General features: G+C 44.1%; 1 protein-coding gene across 10 annotated transcripts in view; it reads left to right on the top strand.

Annotated features, from left to right (window-relative positions):
* Positions 1–19,044, top strand: part of FRYL (FRY like transcription coactivator) — a 978,233-nt gene that overhangs the window by 384,956 nt on the left and 574,233 nt on the right. For all 10 annotated transcript variants that reach the window (XM_029588005.1, XM_029588013.1, XM_029587996.1 and 7 more), the window contains one exon: positions 15,092–15,291. In XM_029588005.1, coding sequence (XP_029443865.1) covers positions 15,172–15,291 — 120 coding nt within the window. In that variant the 5' untranslated portion in view covers positions 15,092–15,171. The remainder of the gene's footprint in view (positions 1–15,091; positions 15,292–19,044) is intronic.

The raw sequence follows: 19,044 nt of genomic DNA on the forward strand, positions 1-19,044 counted from the left end.
CCAAGGGTGTGTGAATATAGTATTTTGTTGATTGCTATTGTATATGGTAATACAGTTTTAGCTGAAGATCTCATTCCTCAGTAATGTCATTTTAACCCTTTCTTATCCGAGGAAACACTTTTTTTTTTCTTTTAACAATAAAGTAATAGGTCGTGAATTGGTGTAGGATTATATTCAACAGAGTGATGGCATTTCATAATTGTGATATGTGGAAAGTGATGGTTGGCTGGTGGTAGGTCTGGTAAATCTCATACATATAAACTGGAGGTCTCTGACAAGAATAGGTTCCTGGTTGTCAGTATAGCAGAATAATATTCATTTTGGAATGGGCAGTGGAAAAACTGGTATCATGTCTAAAGTCTAGGAGTTCACAAATTTTTATTAATCATAGTTTAGTGTTTCACTTATTCTATATGTACAGTTGCTTGCAAACATATTCGATCCCTAAAGTCAGATTTGTGTGGATTACAAATGACACACAGATTCTTCCAGACAGTATGTTTATTGCAAACCAGTATACTCTTACAGTAAATAAATAGTATAGTAAATAGTTGCACTGGAGAAGGTAGAGAAAAGGACAACTAAAATGATAAAGGGGTTGGAACAGCTCCCCTATGAGGAAAGGCTGAAGAGTTTAGGGCTGTTCAACTTGGAGAAGAGATGGCTGAGGAGGATATAAGAGGGTCTTTAAAATCATGAGGGGTCTAGAATGGGTAGATGTGAATCTGTTATTTACTCTTTCAGATAATAGAAGGACATTTAAAACTAATTGAGAAAATTTATTTTTCACTCAACGTACAATTAAGCTCTGGAATTTGTTGTCAGAGGATGTGGTTAGTGTAGTTGGGTTTAAAAAAGGTTTGGATAAGTTCTTGGAGGAAAAGTCTATTAACTGTTATTAATCAAGTTGACTTAGGGAATAGCCTCTGCTATTACTGGCAGCAGTAGCATGGGATCTACTTAGTGTTTGGGTACTTGACAGGTATTTGTAGCCTGGATTGGCCACTGTTGGAAATGGGATGCTGGGCTTGATGGACCCTTGGTCTGACCCAGTATGGCAATTTCTTAGGTTTTTATAAATTTCAAAGTCAAAATGTATTATTTCTCTGCATTTTTTGTAAAATAAAATTAAAAACTGAAAAATGCTGCTTGCATAAGGTATTCAACATCTGTGCTGTGGAAGCTCCACGTTTACACGGATGAAAGATATTGCCCTAACAATTGACTTACAATTGGGATCTACTTGTGAATAATTTAAAAAAAAAAAAAAAAAAAAAGGGGGTCAGCTTTTCTGGATAAAAGACCCCCTAATTCCAGCACCATTGGTCAGCGCATACTAAGGAAATTAAAGATAGTTATATACATGAACAAGATAGGAAAAGGCTACAAAAATAATATCTGCGTGTTTAGATATCCCAGTGAACACTGTTGGATCAATTCTGAGGAAGTGGAAGCAGCATCATACCACCCAGAAACTGCCTAGACAAGGCAAGAAAGGAGCCTTATGAGGGAAGCCACAGAGAGGCCAGCAGTCACTCTGAAGGAGCTACAGAGTTCAGTGCTATTAATTAAGTTGATTTAGAAAATAGCCACTGCTATTACTAGAAACAGTAACATGGGATAGACTTAGTTTTTGGGTTCTTGCCAAGTTCTTATGGCCTGGATTGGCCACTGTTAGAGACAGGATGCTGGGCTTGATGGACCCTTGGTCTGACCCAGTATGACATGTTCTTAAGGTGCAGGGTGCGGTTTCTGCCTGTTTCTGAGGCCTGGTAAATGGTTATTCCTTGTCATCTCATCCTGATGTGGGCCGTTTTTTGAAGAGTGAAGCACCCTAGGCCTCCCTTGAGGCTACCGGTTCCATTGTGGAGTCTTAATTTGGTACTGGATGTCTTGGCGGGCCCTACGTTCTGACCACTGTATAGACTTTCCTTCCAGTTGTTGACTTGAAGACTGTGTTCCTGGTGGCTATATGTTCTGCACATTGTATTTCTGAGCTGCAGGCCTTGTCTTGCTGGGAGTCATTCCTTTGGGTAACTCCGGAGGCATTACAGCTGTGTACTGTTTCATCCTTCTTGCCCAAGGTAGTCTTGGACTTTCATTTGAATCAGTCCATCTCCTTGCCATCCCTGGATAAGGTCAAGAATGCGGAGGAGTTTCGCCTTTTGCGCTCCTTGGATGTTAAGCGTCTTGTCGTGCAGTATCTGGAGGTCTGAGTCTGTTCAAAAGATGGATAGTCTGTTTGTTCTCCATGGTGGGAGTAATCAGGGTGCTCCAGCTTTGCGGGCTACCATAACTCATTGGATTAAGGAGGTGGTCACGGCTGCTGGAAAGCTGTTGCCTACTCAGGGCCCATTCCATTAGGGCTCAGACAGTGACATGGGTGGGAGGTTAGTCTGGTGTCTCCTGTCTATATCTATCTGCCGAGCTACAACGTGGTCCTCCTTACACACGTTTCATCTGGATGTGCAGACCCGGGAAGATGTAACCTTTGCATGTGCAGTGTTGACTGGACCGCGGGCAGCCTCCTACCCTGTTGGGAAGTAGCTTTGGTACAACCCACTGGTCCTGAGTCCATCTGTCTACATGCTAGTAAATGGAGAAATTACCTGATAATTTTGTTTTCCTTAGTATAGTCAAATGGACTCAGCTTCCTGCCCTCGGCTGTTGCATGAGTGTCAGTAGTCCTCCTGTGGAGCTCTGGGTCATCCAGTCCCTAGCTTGGAGTACCTAGAATCTTATGTGAGTTCAGTGTTTATGGTTGGCTGAGTACAGTTCTGGTTATTTGTTTTTAATCATGTTTTTAATCAAGTTTTTTGCTAGTTTGCCCATAGTTGCTTTTGAAAAGAATACTGGCAGGCTGGGGTCACTACAGAGTTATCTATACTGTGACGTCAGCTTGCTTCATCCCTATTTGCTGGCAGGGGAGCATAAACCCACTGGTCCTGAGTCCATCTGTCTACACTAAGGAAAACAAAGTTATCAAGTAAGTTATATATTTCTCCATTGCAGCAAAAGGTGGTTCTACCAAGTAATGGTCTGAAGGGGTTGAATACTTATGCAAGCAGCATTTTTAATTGTTTTATTTTATTTTACAAAAAATGCAGAGAAATAATGAATTGTGACTTTGAAAAGTTACTTTAAGAGCATACTGGTTTGCAGTAAACACACGGTCTGGAACAATCTGTGTAAGTGTCAATTGTAATCCACACAAATTTGCTGAGTTTTTAAGGGTCAACTACTTTTTTCAAGCCACTGTATGTATAGTACATTTATTATAACAGTATTTTGAGCTCAAATTTGTGAACCTGCTTGCCCTAGCTTAGTTTTCCTGAGGATTATTACTTGTGCCATTTAACTGTGAACTGTTTGAGATGGGGACATTATAACCAATTGAAATACCTTGGATTTGTGCTATCCTTTTCATTGTGTACTACCACAATGGCTAACTACTAGTTGTTTCTTTAAGTTAGATTCATTCCAAATTAGTTATACTTTTAACTGAAAGAAAGCAGAAATGTACTAATATCTCTACACATCAAATATTTTGTAAATTATTTAGTATTTCAGTTCCTAAATTGTCAAAATGGTTTTAATGAGGAGAGGAGTTGCTGCTAAAGCAACAAAACCAATTTAGCAAACATAAAGTCGGACATAGAATTTCAGGTCCAAATGCATTAGACAAAAAAAGCAATATTTGTCAGATTTGTTCACTGCATTTTATCATATTGGGGTGTGGGGAAACTAGAGGAGATTCATTCACTCAGCATTTTCTGATTATGTATTCAGTATCTATTTTAATATCACAAATCACTATGGAGGTACTAGTGTACCATATATGCAGGTAGGTGCCGCCAACAAGTAAGGTAAAGGGAAAAAAAGCCACCTTATTGGTGTCAACCTGCATGTAAGGTGAGTTCCGGTACTCTCATATGTGTTAAAGTTCTGAATACATTTCCTTTTCCCAACCCTGCTCCCCACCAGCCCAATGGCAGGGTAGGCAAAATCCAGAAGTTCCTAGATATGCCCATATCCTCTTCAATTCCTCTTGCGCTTTGTCCCCCCACGATCTCTCATTTTTGCTCATTCACTCATATCTATGGCTTGCTCTTATTCTCTTCCCCCTTCCCGCCCTGCTCCTCTTTCTTTCTCTCTCTCCTCTTTCCTTTCATGCTTATTATCATGGTTGTTTTCTGGCACTACAAGAGAAGTGGCTATAAGAGGGCAGCAGGGAAGTGCTGCTTCTGCTTTCTTCTGTAGCAGTTTCTTATATTAGTACTCATGTTGAGAAGCAAGAGGCTCAAGAGAAAGGCACACCACAGAAGCACTTGAATTGAAGCCCTTCCTGCTTCCCGATCCATGCACTTCCTTGTGCTGTGGCAACAGTTCAGAGAGCCTCTCTCAATTTCTGGTCAATAGTGACATACTGGTAACTGAATATTTTGCTTCAGTAACACTTATTTTAAGAAACTACAGTGACTGCTATTAACATGTGCCATTAGTATTTAGTGACATAGGTCTTGAATGTTCTGTCACATGTTAGTAACAGTTGGATGATGGAATATATATTGCTAAATTAAGTCTGGCATAGACATTTCTTTGTTGGAATGCGATATCACTAGAGGAATTTTATATAAATATATTAGAAGCCAGGTTTCCATTTTTTATAGTACTACCAGTATGAAATATCAAAGGATTAATTTTTGAAGTTAGCACTATTTTCAAAAGCACAGCTTCTTATAGTAAATAATCATTTAAAGTACTATTTTTTTTGAAGTCTTCAATATTCTTCATTTTTGCTTATAAATTGGCCAGATTGAGTTTAGCTGCTATGATAGTTAATCACCATGAAATTATTCTAGATTTAACTTTATCTAGAAAAACTAACATGCAGTCCCAGAAAATCAATGTACATCTAGCCAGAATTACCTCTGTACCCTCAGGCCATCCTTTTCTTTTCCCAAGCATTTTTTATTTATTTATTTATTTGTTTTTATATACCGACATTCGATCTGAGATATCACTTCGGTTTACATTCAGGTATTCATATTTGGTTCGTTTAGAGCCTATGGCTAAATTGGCATCCTTGGTTACATAGGGTGCAAATTCACCAGTACTGCATTGAACATAACCACAAAATTTTTTTTTTTTTTTTAGCCCAGTATCCTGTGGGGAAAACTGGCCTTTTATGTTAACTCATTTTGTTCCCTACCTAATAACTGTGAACCATTCATGCAATTTCATTCAAATTTTGTGCAACAGATATCGAGCACACAGTGACCCTTGCTTACATTTTTCATTTGTCCTTGATGCCCTGTGACTTAGAATTTCTTTTTATTTCTTAAAGGGAAACAAGCTAGTTCAGTTGAAATTCAGAAAAGTCAGAGCACGTTGTCATCCAATATTTTTAAAACTGCCATACCATTGGTTATTGTCTACAGTCACCAGTTGACTTATTTCTTGCCTAGTTTCATATACATAAAAAACTTAACATAATCAACATGGTCATTGTAACAGTATATTATGGCAGATAAGGTCCATTTGACCCATCTGACCCATCCAGTTTCCAAGATTTTCTGGTCTACTCTAAGGATATAGCCCAGTTGTCAGCTGTAGAAGTTTGATTTATATAATAAAAATAATTCTGTTTTTGTTGTCCTTCTCTCTTGGTTCTTTCCCATCCTGGGTAGATAAACATACAGATTCCATATTTAATCTACCACCCAACTCCTATCCCCTCCCTACCAATTGCTTTACCACCAAGGTTTGTAAAAATCTAAACAGCTACCAAAACTCGCAAACACATTGTCCTAACATTCCACCACCTGTGTCCCAGCAGCTTTTTTGTGTAGTTCTTGGTCACTGCCAACCAGTCAGCATTTGATTCATTTAGTTTCTGGAAAGTTATCTTGCTGATTCCCACAGCTACCCATGGCCTGTTGTTGCTAGCTCGTGTTTCTTTTATTTGTTCTTTGTTTTCTCCTTATCATATCTCTTCTTGCCTTGGCTCCTGAGGGAGTGAAGGGTAGGTTGTTTGTAATACTGTAGCCTCCTAACTGTACTAATTTATATATCAAAGAAGGAAATTAAACATCATAAGATGATCCATAATCTTTGCTTTTATTGGTTCTACAGTTTGTCATATGATCTTTTTTGCCAGTGTTTGACCTTAAATGAGAAGAAATATTCATTTATAACCATATATGGTACTTACATTTTGCAGCTGAAATATATATATGTGTGTGTGTGTGTGTGTGTGTGTGTATATATGTGTGTGTGTATATATATGTATATATATATATATATATATATATATATATATATATATTTAATGTATATATGTATATTCTCACATACAGAGATTAGGCTATAATTGACTTTTTTCCCATTTTGACTCGACTCTCTGCAAACTTTTCTGAAAACAAAATATTCTCAAATATTCTCAAATTTGGTAGCCTCCAATAAAAAAAAAAAAGCAGTTTTTATATACTATCTGAATTTTAAAATCTTTTTTTTTTTGATGGAGCAGAAGGGCTAGCAGTTTCTTTCTAGGCCTTTGGGTTTCCAGTTCAGTTGAAACAAGGGCTGGGAACTGGCACCTTAAGACTTTTATTCACAACTACCTTAAGATTTTTTCCCCTCTTTGGGGCCGATGCAATATTAAACGTGGAAAGCGGGCGCTGGCTTTTCAGCATCCACTTTCTTAACGTGCGCATGGCGCCCACAAAGGGGGGGGGGGGCCCATGCAATAAACATATTAGGAGGTCACGCTAGCAAGGAAGCGCTAGGGTCACTTGCGCGACCTTAGCACCTCCGTGCTAATGCGACCCCGCGGTTACCGGCAGCCTGCCGGTTATGAAAACAGATGCCGAGCATATCTGCGTCGGTCTTCAATGTGGTTGGCTGAGGTTATTTTTTTCCTTTTCTTTTTTACTTTTAAAGAAGTACAGAAAAGCAGTTTTTTCTTTTCTGTACTGTTTTCCAATGCTCTTAGCTATTAATGCCTGCTCTAGGCGCTAATCCCCCTATCGCATTAGGGGTGGATTTGCGACTATTTAACCCGCGTCCGATAGCGGGTTATACAGTGCGCTTGGCTGAGGGTACTGTATTGCATCGGCCCCTTTGACCTTTCCAAACTTAATTAGCTCAGCCATTGCAGCAGTAGTCCTTGGCAGGGACGATGTATCAGGGCTTTTTGGAGAACCCTGCAATCTTGGGCTCAAAGTCCAGTTGTCATTTTGTGTGATGACTGGGGCTAGTCTCTCACCAGGAGCTGTGAACCATACCTCTGCAGTATCACCAGCCCAGGTCATTCTGGGGAGCTGAAAACCTGAACCAGAAATCAAATTCAAATCCTTCACCTGCCGATACAGAAAGAAATGCGGGAGAGCGGGCAAGCACACAGTCCAGTGTCCTGGGTGCGCGATCCAGTATAGAAAAATATGCTAATTAGGGCCCACGGTAAAAGGAGGCGCTAGGGACACGCTAGTGTCCCTAGCGCCTCCTTTTAGACAGGAGCGGCGGCTGTCAGCAGGTTTGACAGCCGAGGCTCAATTTTTCCGGTGTCTGTTCTTGAGCCCGCTGACAGCCACGGGTTTGGAAACTGGACGCTGGCAAAATTGAGCATCCGGTTTTCAACCCGCGAGCCGCGGACTGATTTAAAATTTTTTTTTTTAATTATTTTTTACTTTTGGGACCTCCAACTTAATATCGCCAAGATATTAAGTCGGAGGGTGTACAGAAAAGCAGTCTTTACTGCTTTTCTGTGCACTTTCCCGGTGCCGAGAGAAATTAACGCCTACCTTTGGGCAGGCGCTAATTTCTGAAAGTAAAATGTGCGGCTTGGCTGCACGTTTTACATACTGAATCGTGCGGGAATAACTAATAGGGCCATCAACATGCATTTGCATGTTGCGGGCGCTAATAGTTTCAGAGGGGTTGGCAGCGTGTTTTGGACGTGCTGTTACCCCTTACTGAATAAGGGGTAAAGCTAGCGCGTCGAAAACGCGGGTTAACAGTTCTCTCCACCAGAGCGCACTGTACTCTATCAGCCCAACTGCAGGCTGACGCCTCACTTTTAGACAACTTTGGCTTTTTTAGTTGTTTTTTATTGTTGTATAGTGATAAAAACTGTAAGTTTACAAAATTGTAAATGTGCTTTGTAATATGTACATGTGAGGGTGGAAAGGACATGTGGTACGGCTGGGGTGGTAAATCTATTTTAACTAAGATATTTTAAAGAGGTCAAATTTCAGCGATGTAGCAAGTAGGAAGTAATGTGGGTAAAGTAATCTGGTGAACATAGGCAAGGATACTCAGCAGGACTTAACTGGGTGAGTCTCCTGCTTGAATTTACCCAGGAAATGTTAATATAGCAAAGGAAGGTGTATCAAACAGGCACTATCAAGAGATAAATAACTGATGCCTGAATATTTCACAATATACTTTCTCTGAGGACAAGCAGGATGGTTGTCCTCACACATGGGTGACATCATCGGATGGAGCCTGGCACGGAAAACTTATGTGAAAGTTTCTAGAAACTTTGGCATACTGAGCATTCCCAGCATGCCACTATCCACGCGTCTTCGTGGGGTCCCTCTTCAGTCTCGTTTTTTTCCACAGAGCTTTCGTCTTGCGGTTGTGGAACTTTGCTCTTTCACAGTTTTCATCATGGGTTTTCCTTGTTTCTCAGTCGATTACAGACTTCCTGCACCAGGGTCCCTCTTCCTCCCGGATGGTGCCTCGGTAGGGTGGCGCAGTAAGTTTTAAGTCCTTCTTCGTGGTCAGTTCCCGGCAGTGTTGCTCATCAGTGGCAGCCTTTCATCAACTGCTTGCCAGCTCTTTTTTATAGCGGCGTCCAGTTTTTGCTGATGCCCCCAACGCCCGCGGACTATGTCTATTATGGATCCGCACAAGGTCTGTATCCTCTGCCTGGGGGTATCGCACAATGTCAGAGAGTGTCATCTTTGCAATTGAATGACCCCCAAAGACTGTCCGGCTTATCTGGTCAAGATGGAGAAACTTTTCGGGTCCAGAAAATCCAATCCATAGACTCCGGCTTCGGGGGTGTCTATGTCGAAGGGTTGCGGGGAACCCATGGACACGAGACCTTCACTGTCCACTCCCCCACCGGGGTCCTTCCGGGAGAGAGGTGCCACTGAAAGGCCGTCGGTGTCGTCCCACTCCAGGAAATCAGGATCATCGCAATCTTCCTCTGCTCCAGCGAAAGATCGGGCTGAGCACCAAGGGAAGTCCCGGAAGCACCCCCACCAGTCACTGTTGCCACACTGTGCCGGGCTCAGTTTGGCACTGGCGGGTGCCGTGATACTCCCGAAACAACCTCACCGAAAGGAGGCTTCGACCTCCATCGAACCTGGGAGTCCTCGGCATTCCCATCAATACTTGTGCTGGGCACCGATCTTCGGGGCTCAAAGGGAGATCTGGTGATGCCTTCTCTTCCTCCTCCTTCATCCATTCTTTCTTCAACGGGATTTCAGGAAGAGCTGGACCATAGAGTGCAACTGGCTGTGATCTGAGCCATGCGGGGTATCAAACCGGCTCCACCAGTATCTGAACAAGCACCTGCAATGTTGGCACCACTATGGGAGTGCCTCAATGTACTCCTCGGTGTCTTATCGATGCAGCAACTGCCGTTGCCAGGGGGTCCATCGATACCCCAGTGGCCACTGGTGCCTCCTCCATCTGGGACGATTCTCATCATGGGTTCCTCCGAGGAGGATGAGCTGTTGCGGCCTGCAGCACCATCGGGGTCCATGGTGCCACGTCCAGTGTTTCCTTGTCCGGGTTCCATCATGAGCCTCCCCTGGTGCTCACAGTGCCTTCGATCCCCTCTGTATCCAGGCCAAGGGATCTGGGCAAAGGCCTTCAGCGGGGGTCCCCAGGGGACTTTAGTGAGGAGGATGCCCAGTATGACCTGTGGGGAGATGATTGCTCTGAGTCTTCCTCTGTTGGCTCAGATGATCTCCCCTCCAGAGGAGAGGTGCTGGTCTCCGCTGGAAACCTGACCTTTGCGGGCTTTGTCTGGCCCATGGCGAAAGCCATTCCCTTCCAGCTCCTGATGGCGGATGATGCCCGATATAAGATGCTGGAGGTCCTCCAGTTTGTCAGAGCTCCGAAGGAGGTGGTGGCTGTTCGCATCCATGATATATTTTAGGAGCTACTCCTTTGAATCTGAGAGTACCCCATCTTTCTCCAGTAAATCAGAAAACAGACGTGGTCTGTTTGGTTCAGCAGGCCTTGGGGTTTGAGAAGCATCAGCTTCCACACCAGTCAGTCATGGTAGTCAGCCTTCAAGAAGGCCAAGTGTTTTCGCACCCAAGCTTCTGTGCCTCCAGGTCGGGAGCACAGGATGTTGGATGCCTTGGGTAGGAAAGTGTTCCAGGGCGTGATGCTGATCGCTCGTATCGCTTCCTACCAGCTGTACATGATCCAGTATACTTGGAACCTTTGGAAGCAGGTCCAGGAGTTGTCTGCACGCCTCCCTGAGCAGCAGCAAGATTCCTTTTTTGTGGTCACCCAGCAGGGCCTGGAGTGTAGCAAACATGAGGTGTGGTCCACCTTCAACATGTTTGAGATGGCTGCTAGGGTGGTGACAGCGGGCATTGGTGCCCGAAGGATGGCGTGGCTTCGAGCTTCTGATCTCTGACCAGTGGTCCATGAAAAGTTTGTGGACCTCCCCTGCATGGGTGAGAACCTGTTTGGGAATAAAGTGAGGGATGCTGTGGCTCAGTTGAAAGATCACTATGAGACCCTTCAGCAACTCTCGGCTAGTACGTCAGACTGTCTTCCACCAGATGATCTTTGCATCAGGGTCCTAGGAGGTCCTTCTATCGCCAAATGAAATACTACCCTCCTGCCTTGCATGCTCAAACTCCACGTGTGAGCTCTCAGGGCCTCTCTAGGCAACAGTGGACCCCAGAACTCAGCCGGCACCCCAGCAGAGCCCCACCATGGGGCTTTGACCGGATGCAGGGGAGCATAAGCCAATTTGCTGCACCCTTGACTCCAGACACTCCAGTCTGAGGTTACCTCAGACCAGTGGGTCCTATCCATCATTCGTCGAGGTTTCTAGTTAAACCTCCGGGATGTCCTCGTGGACTCTCCTCTGCGCCCATCTTGGGTTAGGTCTCCCATCAGGAGATTCTCTTGGCGGAGTTCTTCACCCTTGTAATGGCCAGAGCAGTCGAGCTACTGCAGCAGCAGGGGCAGGGATTCTGCTCCTGCTATTTCCTGATTCCAGAGAAAAGAGGGGACTCTGCCCCATTTTGGATCTGAGAGCCTTGAACAAATTTCTCCAAAAAGAAAAGTTCAAGATGGTTTCACTGGGCATCCTGATTCCCTTCCTGCAGAGAGGGTACTGGCTTTGCTCTCTCAATCTCAGATGCATACACCCACATCAAGATGTTCTCCAGTCACAGGAAGTATTTGCAGTTCCTTGTGGGCGACAAGTACTTCCAGTACAGGGTGTTACCATTTGGCCTCTCTTTGGTCCCGCGGGTCTTCACCAAATGTCTGGCAGTGATGGGTGCGTACCTCCGATGTCTGAGAGTACATGTGTTCCCTTGGACGATTGGCTGGTGAGGAGTGCCACCTAGGAGGGGGTGCTTTGCTCTCTGAACTTGACCATTCGAGTGCTGGAGTCCCTCTGGTTTGTCGTCAAATACCCAAAATCCCATCTCATCCTGTCACCTCGGTTGAGCTTTATTGATGCCAGGCTGGACACTGCTCTGGCCTGGACCTATCTACCTCACAACTGGGCGCTTGCTCTGGCGTCTCTAGTGAGTCTGATCCTCCGAAGCCGGCAGGACTCTGCCCGCCTCTTCCTTGGTCTTTTGGACCACATGGCATCGGCCCATGTTATGCCACTGGCCCGCTTGCATATGGGCAGGGCTCAGTGGTCTGGCGGTAAGCCTCCCAGGACCTCAGTGTGTGTATCTGCATCATGCCACCTCTCTGGACATCCTTGTCCTGGTGGGAAAGATTGCCCAATCTGGAGCAAGGGCTTCCTTTTCAGTTTCCTACCTAGATTGTGCTCACTATGGATGCATCCACCCTGGGCTGGGGTGCGCATGTGGATGGCATCTGCATGAAAGGTCTGTGGCCTGCTTAGGAAGCGCAGTGCCAAATCAACTTCCTAGAGTTGTGGGCGATCCGCTACATTCATTGGGCGCTCTGGGATCGCTTATCCAGCAAGGCGGTCCTGATTCAGACAGACAATCAGGTAGCCATGTGGTATATCAACAAGTAGGGAGGCACGGGGTTGTTCCTCCTGTGTCGGGAGGTTGTTCAGATTTGGTCATGGGCGCATTCTGCTCTGAGCCATGTACCTAGCTGGGTTGGAGAATATGATGGCGAACCAGCTGAGTCGAGCGTTTCTTCCATGAGTGGTCCCTGGACCCAGCAGTGGTGAATCGCATCTTCCATCTCTGGGGTATCTTGGAAGTGGACCTCATCTCCCCCTGAAACAGCAATGTGAAGCATTTCTGCTCCCTGAACAGGGGGACAGCAAACCAGCCTTGGATGCCTTTGCCCACTAGTGGGGCAAAGGCCTTCTGTATGCGTATCCTTCGCTTCCCCTGGGGATGAAGACTCTCCTGAAGCTCTGGCAAGACAGGGGGACCATGATTCTTATTGCCCCTCATTGGCTGAGGCAAGTCTGGTTTCCACTCCTGCGGGGGATATCTGTCAGAGAGCTGATCGGTCTGGGGATCTCCCCCCGACCTGATCATGCAGGATCATGGCAGGCTGCGCTATCCAAACCTCAGGGTGCTGTCGCTGAGGGCCTGGATGTTGAAAGGCTAGTTCTGTAGCTCCTCGACCTCTCTGACAACGTGTCTCGGGTCCTGGTAGCTTCCAGAAAGCCTTCCACCAGAAAGCCTTACAGCCTGAAGTGGAAGAGGTTTTCTATCTGGTGTGAGGGCCATAGCTTGGATCTGTTCTCCTTCTTCACTCTGAAGCTGCTCGACTACTTGCTGCACCTTTCGGAGGCTGGTTTAAAGACCAGCTCAGTCAGAGCACACCTAAGTGCCATCAGTGTTTACTACTGGGGTGTTGATGGTTTGCCTGTCTCTATGCAGCCCATAGTGGGATGGTTTATGCGGTGTCTGCTTCAACTGAAGCCTCCCCTGCGGCCTCCTGTTGTGTCCTGGGACCTCAATGTGGTGTTGGCTTGGCTCATGCAAGATCCTTTTGAGCCACTGCACTCCTGTGATCTGAAGTATCTAATTTAGGAGGTTGCAGTCACTTCGGCATGCAGGGTCAGTGAGCTTCAGGCGTTAGTGACATATCTGACCTATACAAAATTCTTTCATGATAGGGTGGTATTGTGTACTCGCCCTCCATTCCTACCTGAGGTGGTGACTGATTTTCATCTTAACCCGTCAGTCATTCTGCCCATCTTTTTTCTTAGGCTTCACTCACACCAGGGTGAATGGGCTTTGCACAGCTTGGATTGCAAGAGGGGCCTTAGCTTTCTATCTCGAATGGACAGCAGGTCACAGGCAGTCTGTGCAACTCTTCATCTCATTTGACAAGAATAGATTAGGAGTTGCGGTTACCAAGCAAACGTTGTCAAATTGGCTGGCGGATTGTATTTCCTTCAGCTATGTGCAGGCAGGCCTTCAGCTTGGAGGCCATATCAAGGCTCACTGTCAGAGCCATGGCTGCTTCAGTGGCCCACTTGCAAGCGGTTCCTGTAGCCGAGATCTACTAAACTGCCACGTGGATTTTTCTTCACACTTTTGCCGCCCATTACTGCTTGGACAGAGTTGGCTGACACGTCAGCAGCTTTGGCCAAGTCTGTCTTTTGGAATCTTTTTCAGCTGTAGAACCCAATTCTTCCTGCCTAGGGCCCCTTTTTTTGGGTTCAGGCAGTCTCCCTCTTTTACCAACAGCGTCTGTGTTGTACCTGTTGGCACCTGGTTAGGTATTTGTTGGACTTACCTGTTCGGGAACACCTTGTAGTTATGCATTCACCCATGTGTGAGGACTACCATCCTGCTTGACTTAGAAGAAAGCAAAGTTGCTTACCTGTAGCTGATGTTCTCCTAGGACAGCAGGATGGTATTCCTTAAGAAACCTGCCTACCACCACGCAGAGTTGGGTTTCTCCTGTATTTATTTTATTTTTTGTAATTGTGTTACGAGACTGAAGAGGGACCCTGCGTGGACAGTGGCATACTGGGCATGCTCAATGTGCCAGTCAAAGTTTCCGTGCCGGACTGCATTGGATGATGTCACCCATGTGTGAGGACTAACATCCTGCTGTCCTAGGAGAACACCTGTTACAGGTAAGTAACTTTGCTTTATTAATAATACATTTCCACATACATCTTATATCAAACAGATACATATGTATTAGAATAATATAAGATTAAACTAGTTCCCACATTCCAACTAAGGACCCTAATTTCGCTGACAAGACCAGGTTCTTCAGGGGACTTTAACACCCAATTATAGAAGGCACACAGAGAGAGAGACAATTAATCATAATTTACCACACCAGTTTTATAAAAAAACCTTCAAATGAGTGATAACACAACTGCAAGTGTAATCACAAAGTTGAACCTTTATCGCCAATATGGTTGAATGGTAACATGACTGTAAACAAAAAATAATAGTATATTAAACCTTATACCAAATCTATATTGTAAAGAAACAGAAACTCAGACGCTTAAAGGTAAAGTTAGCCAGGCAACTTTAGGGATGTATTTGCTGCAAACTTACCTGGGTACATTTAGCTGAATAGTGCTCAATATTAGTGCTACACAGCTAAGTTTAAGCTAAATATTACCTGGATAAAAAGATATCTGGGTGGAATCTGGCTGGTTTGCAGGGTGGGAATTTCAAATCTCAGTGTTTGTCCCTTTTAAGTTACCCAGACAAAGCCCTTTGAGTATCAATTTCAAAGAATCTAGAACTGCCAGGTAATGAGGTGAGACTTTATTTGGGTTTATCAGTTCTTTTGACTGCCTTCAGTGCAACCTTGGGTTTCTTCCAAAATTTGCTACAATTCTCTGCCAACTGCTTATGAAGGAAGATGATTTATTTTTTTTTACATTTTTCTCTTGTAGCCTCGGCACCAGCTAGCAGTGTAAGCAAACATAGAGTTTCTCCCATCAACAATTCAGTCTGTGAAAAGAAAAGTGTCGTCATGTCGAACATTACCATTGACCCTGATATCAAGCCTGGCGAGTACGTTATCAAGAGCCTCTTTGCAGAGTTTGCAGTGCATGCTGAAAAGAAAATTGAAGTTGTGATGGCTGAACCCTTGGTGAGTAGTATATTCCTAGTGTATTATTCTGACAGAATACTGATTGAGAAAAGCAGAATGTGCCAGCCCCAGTTTTCTCTTCACTGGCTTTTGCCTATTTCTATTTGGCTATTTCTGGGGGGAGCGGTTTGTTAAGGAGTAAAGACTTTGTGATCTCATATCTTACTGTATATATTTAAACAATAGTGAGATCATTGGTGCTGACAGAAGTCCCAAGCCGAAGGTAGGAGCATCAAATGATAGGTACAGCAAAATATCTCAAGATAATACTTACTGCAAAGAGCACAGTTAGGAAATAGAATTATACCTCTTTTTGGCCTTTTTTCTTTCTTCCTTCTTTTTTGGGCTTCCATCAGTCAGAACTGGCCTTTACCGGTACTTTGTCTATGGCAGTAAGACACCATAAGCTTTTTATTTGTAGCAACCCTTGTTCCCCCCTCCCCCCCCCTCCATTTTTAACCCCTGCCTCTCTAGCAAAGCCATTGCAATAACAATCATTGACCAGAAGCTACAGACTGCTGCATCCCTTAGAACCAGTTACTCATGCACACCTGAAGTCTAGCCACTAGGTTGGTGGACATGATAGGGAAATATGAAAGATATTCATATATCAAAAGTATAAATTCACATGAAGCATGAAAATATTTTCTAAAACAGGCTCCAAGAGGGGTAGACTCGGGTGTGACATGAGAAAATATTTCTTCATAGAAAGAGTGAAGGATGTATGGAATGGCCTTTCAGTATTGATAGTGGAGGCAATAACAGCAACAGAATTCAAGAAAATATGGGACAAGCACAGAGGAGTTGTTGTAAAGAATTGAAAGTTAAACCAGAGGCCAACAGTCTACTGCATTGTACCAGGAAGTAAATTGGGCAGACTAGATGGGTCTTGCAGTCATTGTTTGCTGTTATATTCTACATCTGTGTTTCAGTACATAGGTGGTTCTGTTAAGTGAGGGCTGGGGCACACTCCCTCATGGGATTTGTGCATGTCACCCAAGGAGGAGAAGTGGGGTTTGCTTGCCTGCATTGCACTATTGTACCTGACTATTCTTATCTAATTGTAACTTGCTTTGGATTCTTTTTCGTGGAAAAGCATGTCATAAAATTCTGTTTTTTAAAATATATTATTTCTCTTGAACCTTGTACCTGATGTGGTAGCTATACAGGCTTCTACTGACAGTTAATACCTGCTCATTCCCATTGCTTATGACCTTTTTCTAATATTTCATTTTCTAATAGTAGTAACTTTTGATGATGCATGGTATTGCAGAATATTGTCCCAAAGGTTGTCATAGAATTAAATACTATTGGGTGCTTCTGTTTGGAACAATAAAAGAAATGTAAAAAAATATGGATTTTTTTTTTTTTTTTGAGGGGTGGGACACACATGTTGTTACATTCAACTGAAAAGATTTTAGTTGCAAGTTACTGAAAACATCTGTATATATACTATCATTTTAATTCAATAGGAAAGGCTAGTTTAATCAGAGTACATGGATAAAATGGATTATATATATAATTGCAATAGAATACATTTAATTTGTCCTTTGGGAGGGCTTGAAATTTTAGATCCAGCTTCATTAACGAAGAAAATGTACTTTTGTAAAACTTGTTCACTGTTGGGTTAGCATGGGCAGGGATGTTTGGGGAATTAAATCAAGCATCGTGTAGGCATAATTATGCTTTTCTTACAGCTAGGGGGTCACCAGTAGGGTAAGGTATAAGAAACAAGAGGATGAACCCTTTGGTGGTGATGGTGTTTTATAGTTGTATTATCTGTTTTATTATGATTTAATATCATTTATTGATTTTTTATAATTTTATCTTATAGAGGTCGGATATACATTTTATTTGTTGTTTCAATTTTTTATGTATGTATGGAAATTTTTTATGTATGTATGTCATTTTATATGTTTCTATTAGCCCCTGAGGCAGCTCTCTGAGCGAAACTCGGCCAGAGTCGGGCAAGCTTCAATAAAGTTCTGTTCACACCGATCCATCTACTTTTTCTTATTGCTGACACTCTTTGGTGGTGATACCTAGTAATTTTGTTTGTCCAGTAAAACTCTATAATGTACTGCTTACGTTTTCTCCTATATTTTTCCTTCCCTGTTCCTACTCTTTCCCTGCTACCATCTTCCTGTCTCCTCATGCTTTTCCCCTATAGCTTCTAGCTTCTCGTATCCATCTTTGGTCTCTTTTTTTTTTTTGGTGCCAATCTGCTGCTCATCCTTCCTGTTATGGGTGTGATGCCATGAATCCACCTTCCCATCCTCTTTCTCCTGTTTGCACCCTTATCTTCATAATCCAGTTATTTTTAGTCTGTCTTCTCTCTGCCTTTGCCTCATGTACTATTAACCTGGATATCCGGGGCTATTTTGTCACAAAAGGAATGGGGGATGGCATGTTAATACCTAAGCACCAGGCTAAATAAATGCACGAGGGGCAACCCATTGGAATACAAATAAGGCCGCAGATTTATTGTGTTACAGATATACAATAAAGACCTAAGTACCCGAGCCATAACAAACAAGTCTACTATGCAACCCATTAGGAGGCAGTGCATCCCCTCTGGACCCCGGGTGCCAGCCATAGGCAAGCAGGGCCCTGTCCTTCAATGAGGTGTCCTCCACAGGCATTTCCAATCACCTGCCGTACCCAAGTAAGGTGATTGCCCAGCTGTCTCCTGCCACAGCAGGTCCATCCCTGTCCCGGTGACAGCCCCCCTTCGCAGATAGACAAAAGGATAACTGCCTACGATGTACTGCCTCCAATCAGAAAATTCCTGCCATAGGGCCTGGGTAGCCCTAAGTTTGCCCGGGACCCCTTCACATAAACACCACTGTGGCTCATAATAAGACCCTGTGGACGGCTAGTCTCCAAGTGTTTATGAAAAGGTCCTGTGCCATGTCCGAAAGGTGCACACTATACTTTCTGAATAGCTGCTCACATTCAACACAAAGCCAGTCATGTCTGATCTTCAGACCCCCATGATGCTCAACAATATTCCCAATGTATTTGTTGAGCTTTGGCATCCATTGCCCCCAATCTCAAAACTGGCAACGTAGGATGATCTCGGACCTCACAACCCTCATACTGGGCATTAGGGAAGAGATACGTGCAGTGTCACTCCTCATAGAATCAAGGTGTAATCCAGCCTGGATTGACCCCTAAATCTCATTGTCTCACAAGTGGATGATGAGCAGCTCTTGGGGGGGGGGGGAGCGCTGATCTGGCCAATTGCTGCTGCAGAAGAGGGATGAGTTGACGTCATCGCATTCCTCTCTTGCCCTACCATCGCACGAATGCTTCACGAGCAGTGAAGTCCAAGTATAAACCAGTGGCACTTTTCTTTTCCTTTTGCTCGGTCCAATATATGAGCAAGTGTCCCATGATCCATACCATCTGCAGTCGACAAGGAAAACCTAGAAAGATAGTTATTAGTACATTTTCAAGCTTATCCCTCCTTGCAATAGCATCCCTTCTATTCCACAGGCTGAGTCCTCTCTTAAGGCGTAGAAAGGCCCAGAGAGCCATTGGCCTGTCTAATGTAGGACGGGTAAGCTGGGGAGCATCATCTGCCAATGCACTGAATGGCGGAGCCTGGGAAACCAGAAGCACAGCAATCAATGCAACTCCAATCCAGAAGGAGTGTGTTCTGAATTGTTCCGCCTGCATACCAGCCTCTTCCAGGGCACATCTCAAGATGGCATCAAATTGATATCTGCTCAGCGGGAGAGAATGTGATTC

This window comes from Rhinatrema bivittatum, chromosome 1 (genome assembly GCF_901001135.1).
Source record: "Rhinatrema bivittatum chromosome 1, aRhiBiv1.1, whole genome shotgun sequence".
NCBI classification, from domain to species: Eukaryota; Metazoa; Chordata; class Amphibia; order Gymnophiona; family Rhinatrematidae; genus Rhinatrema; species Rhinatrema bivittatum.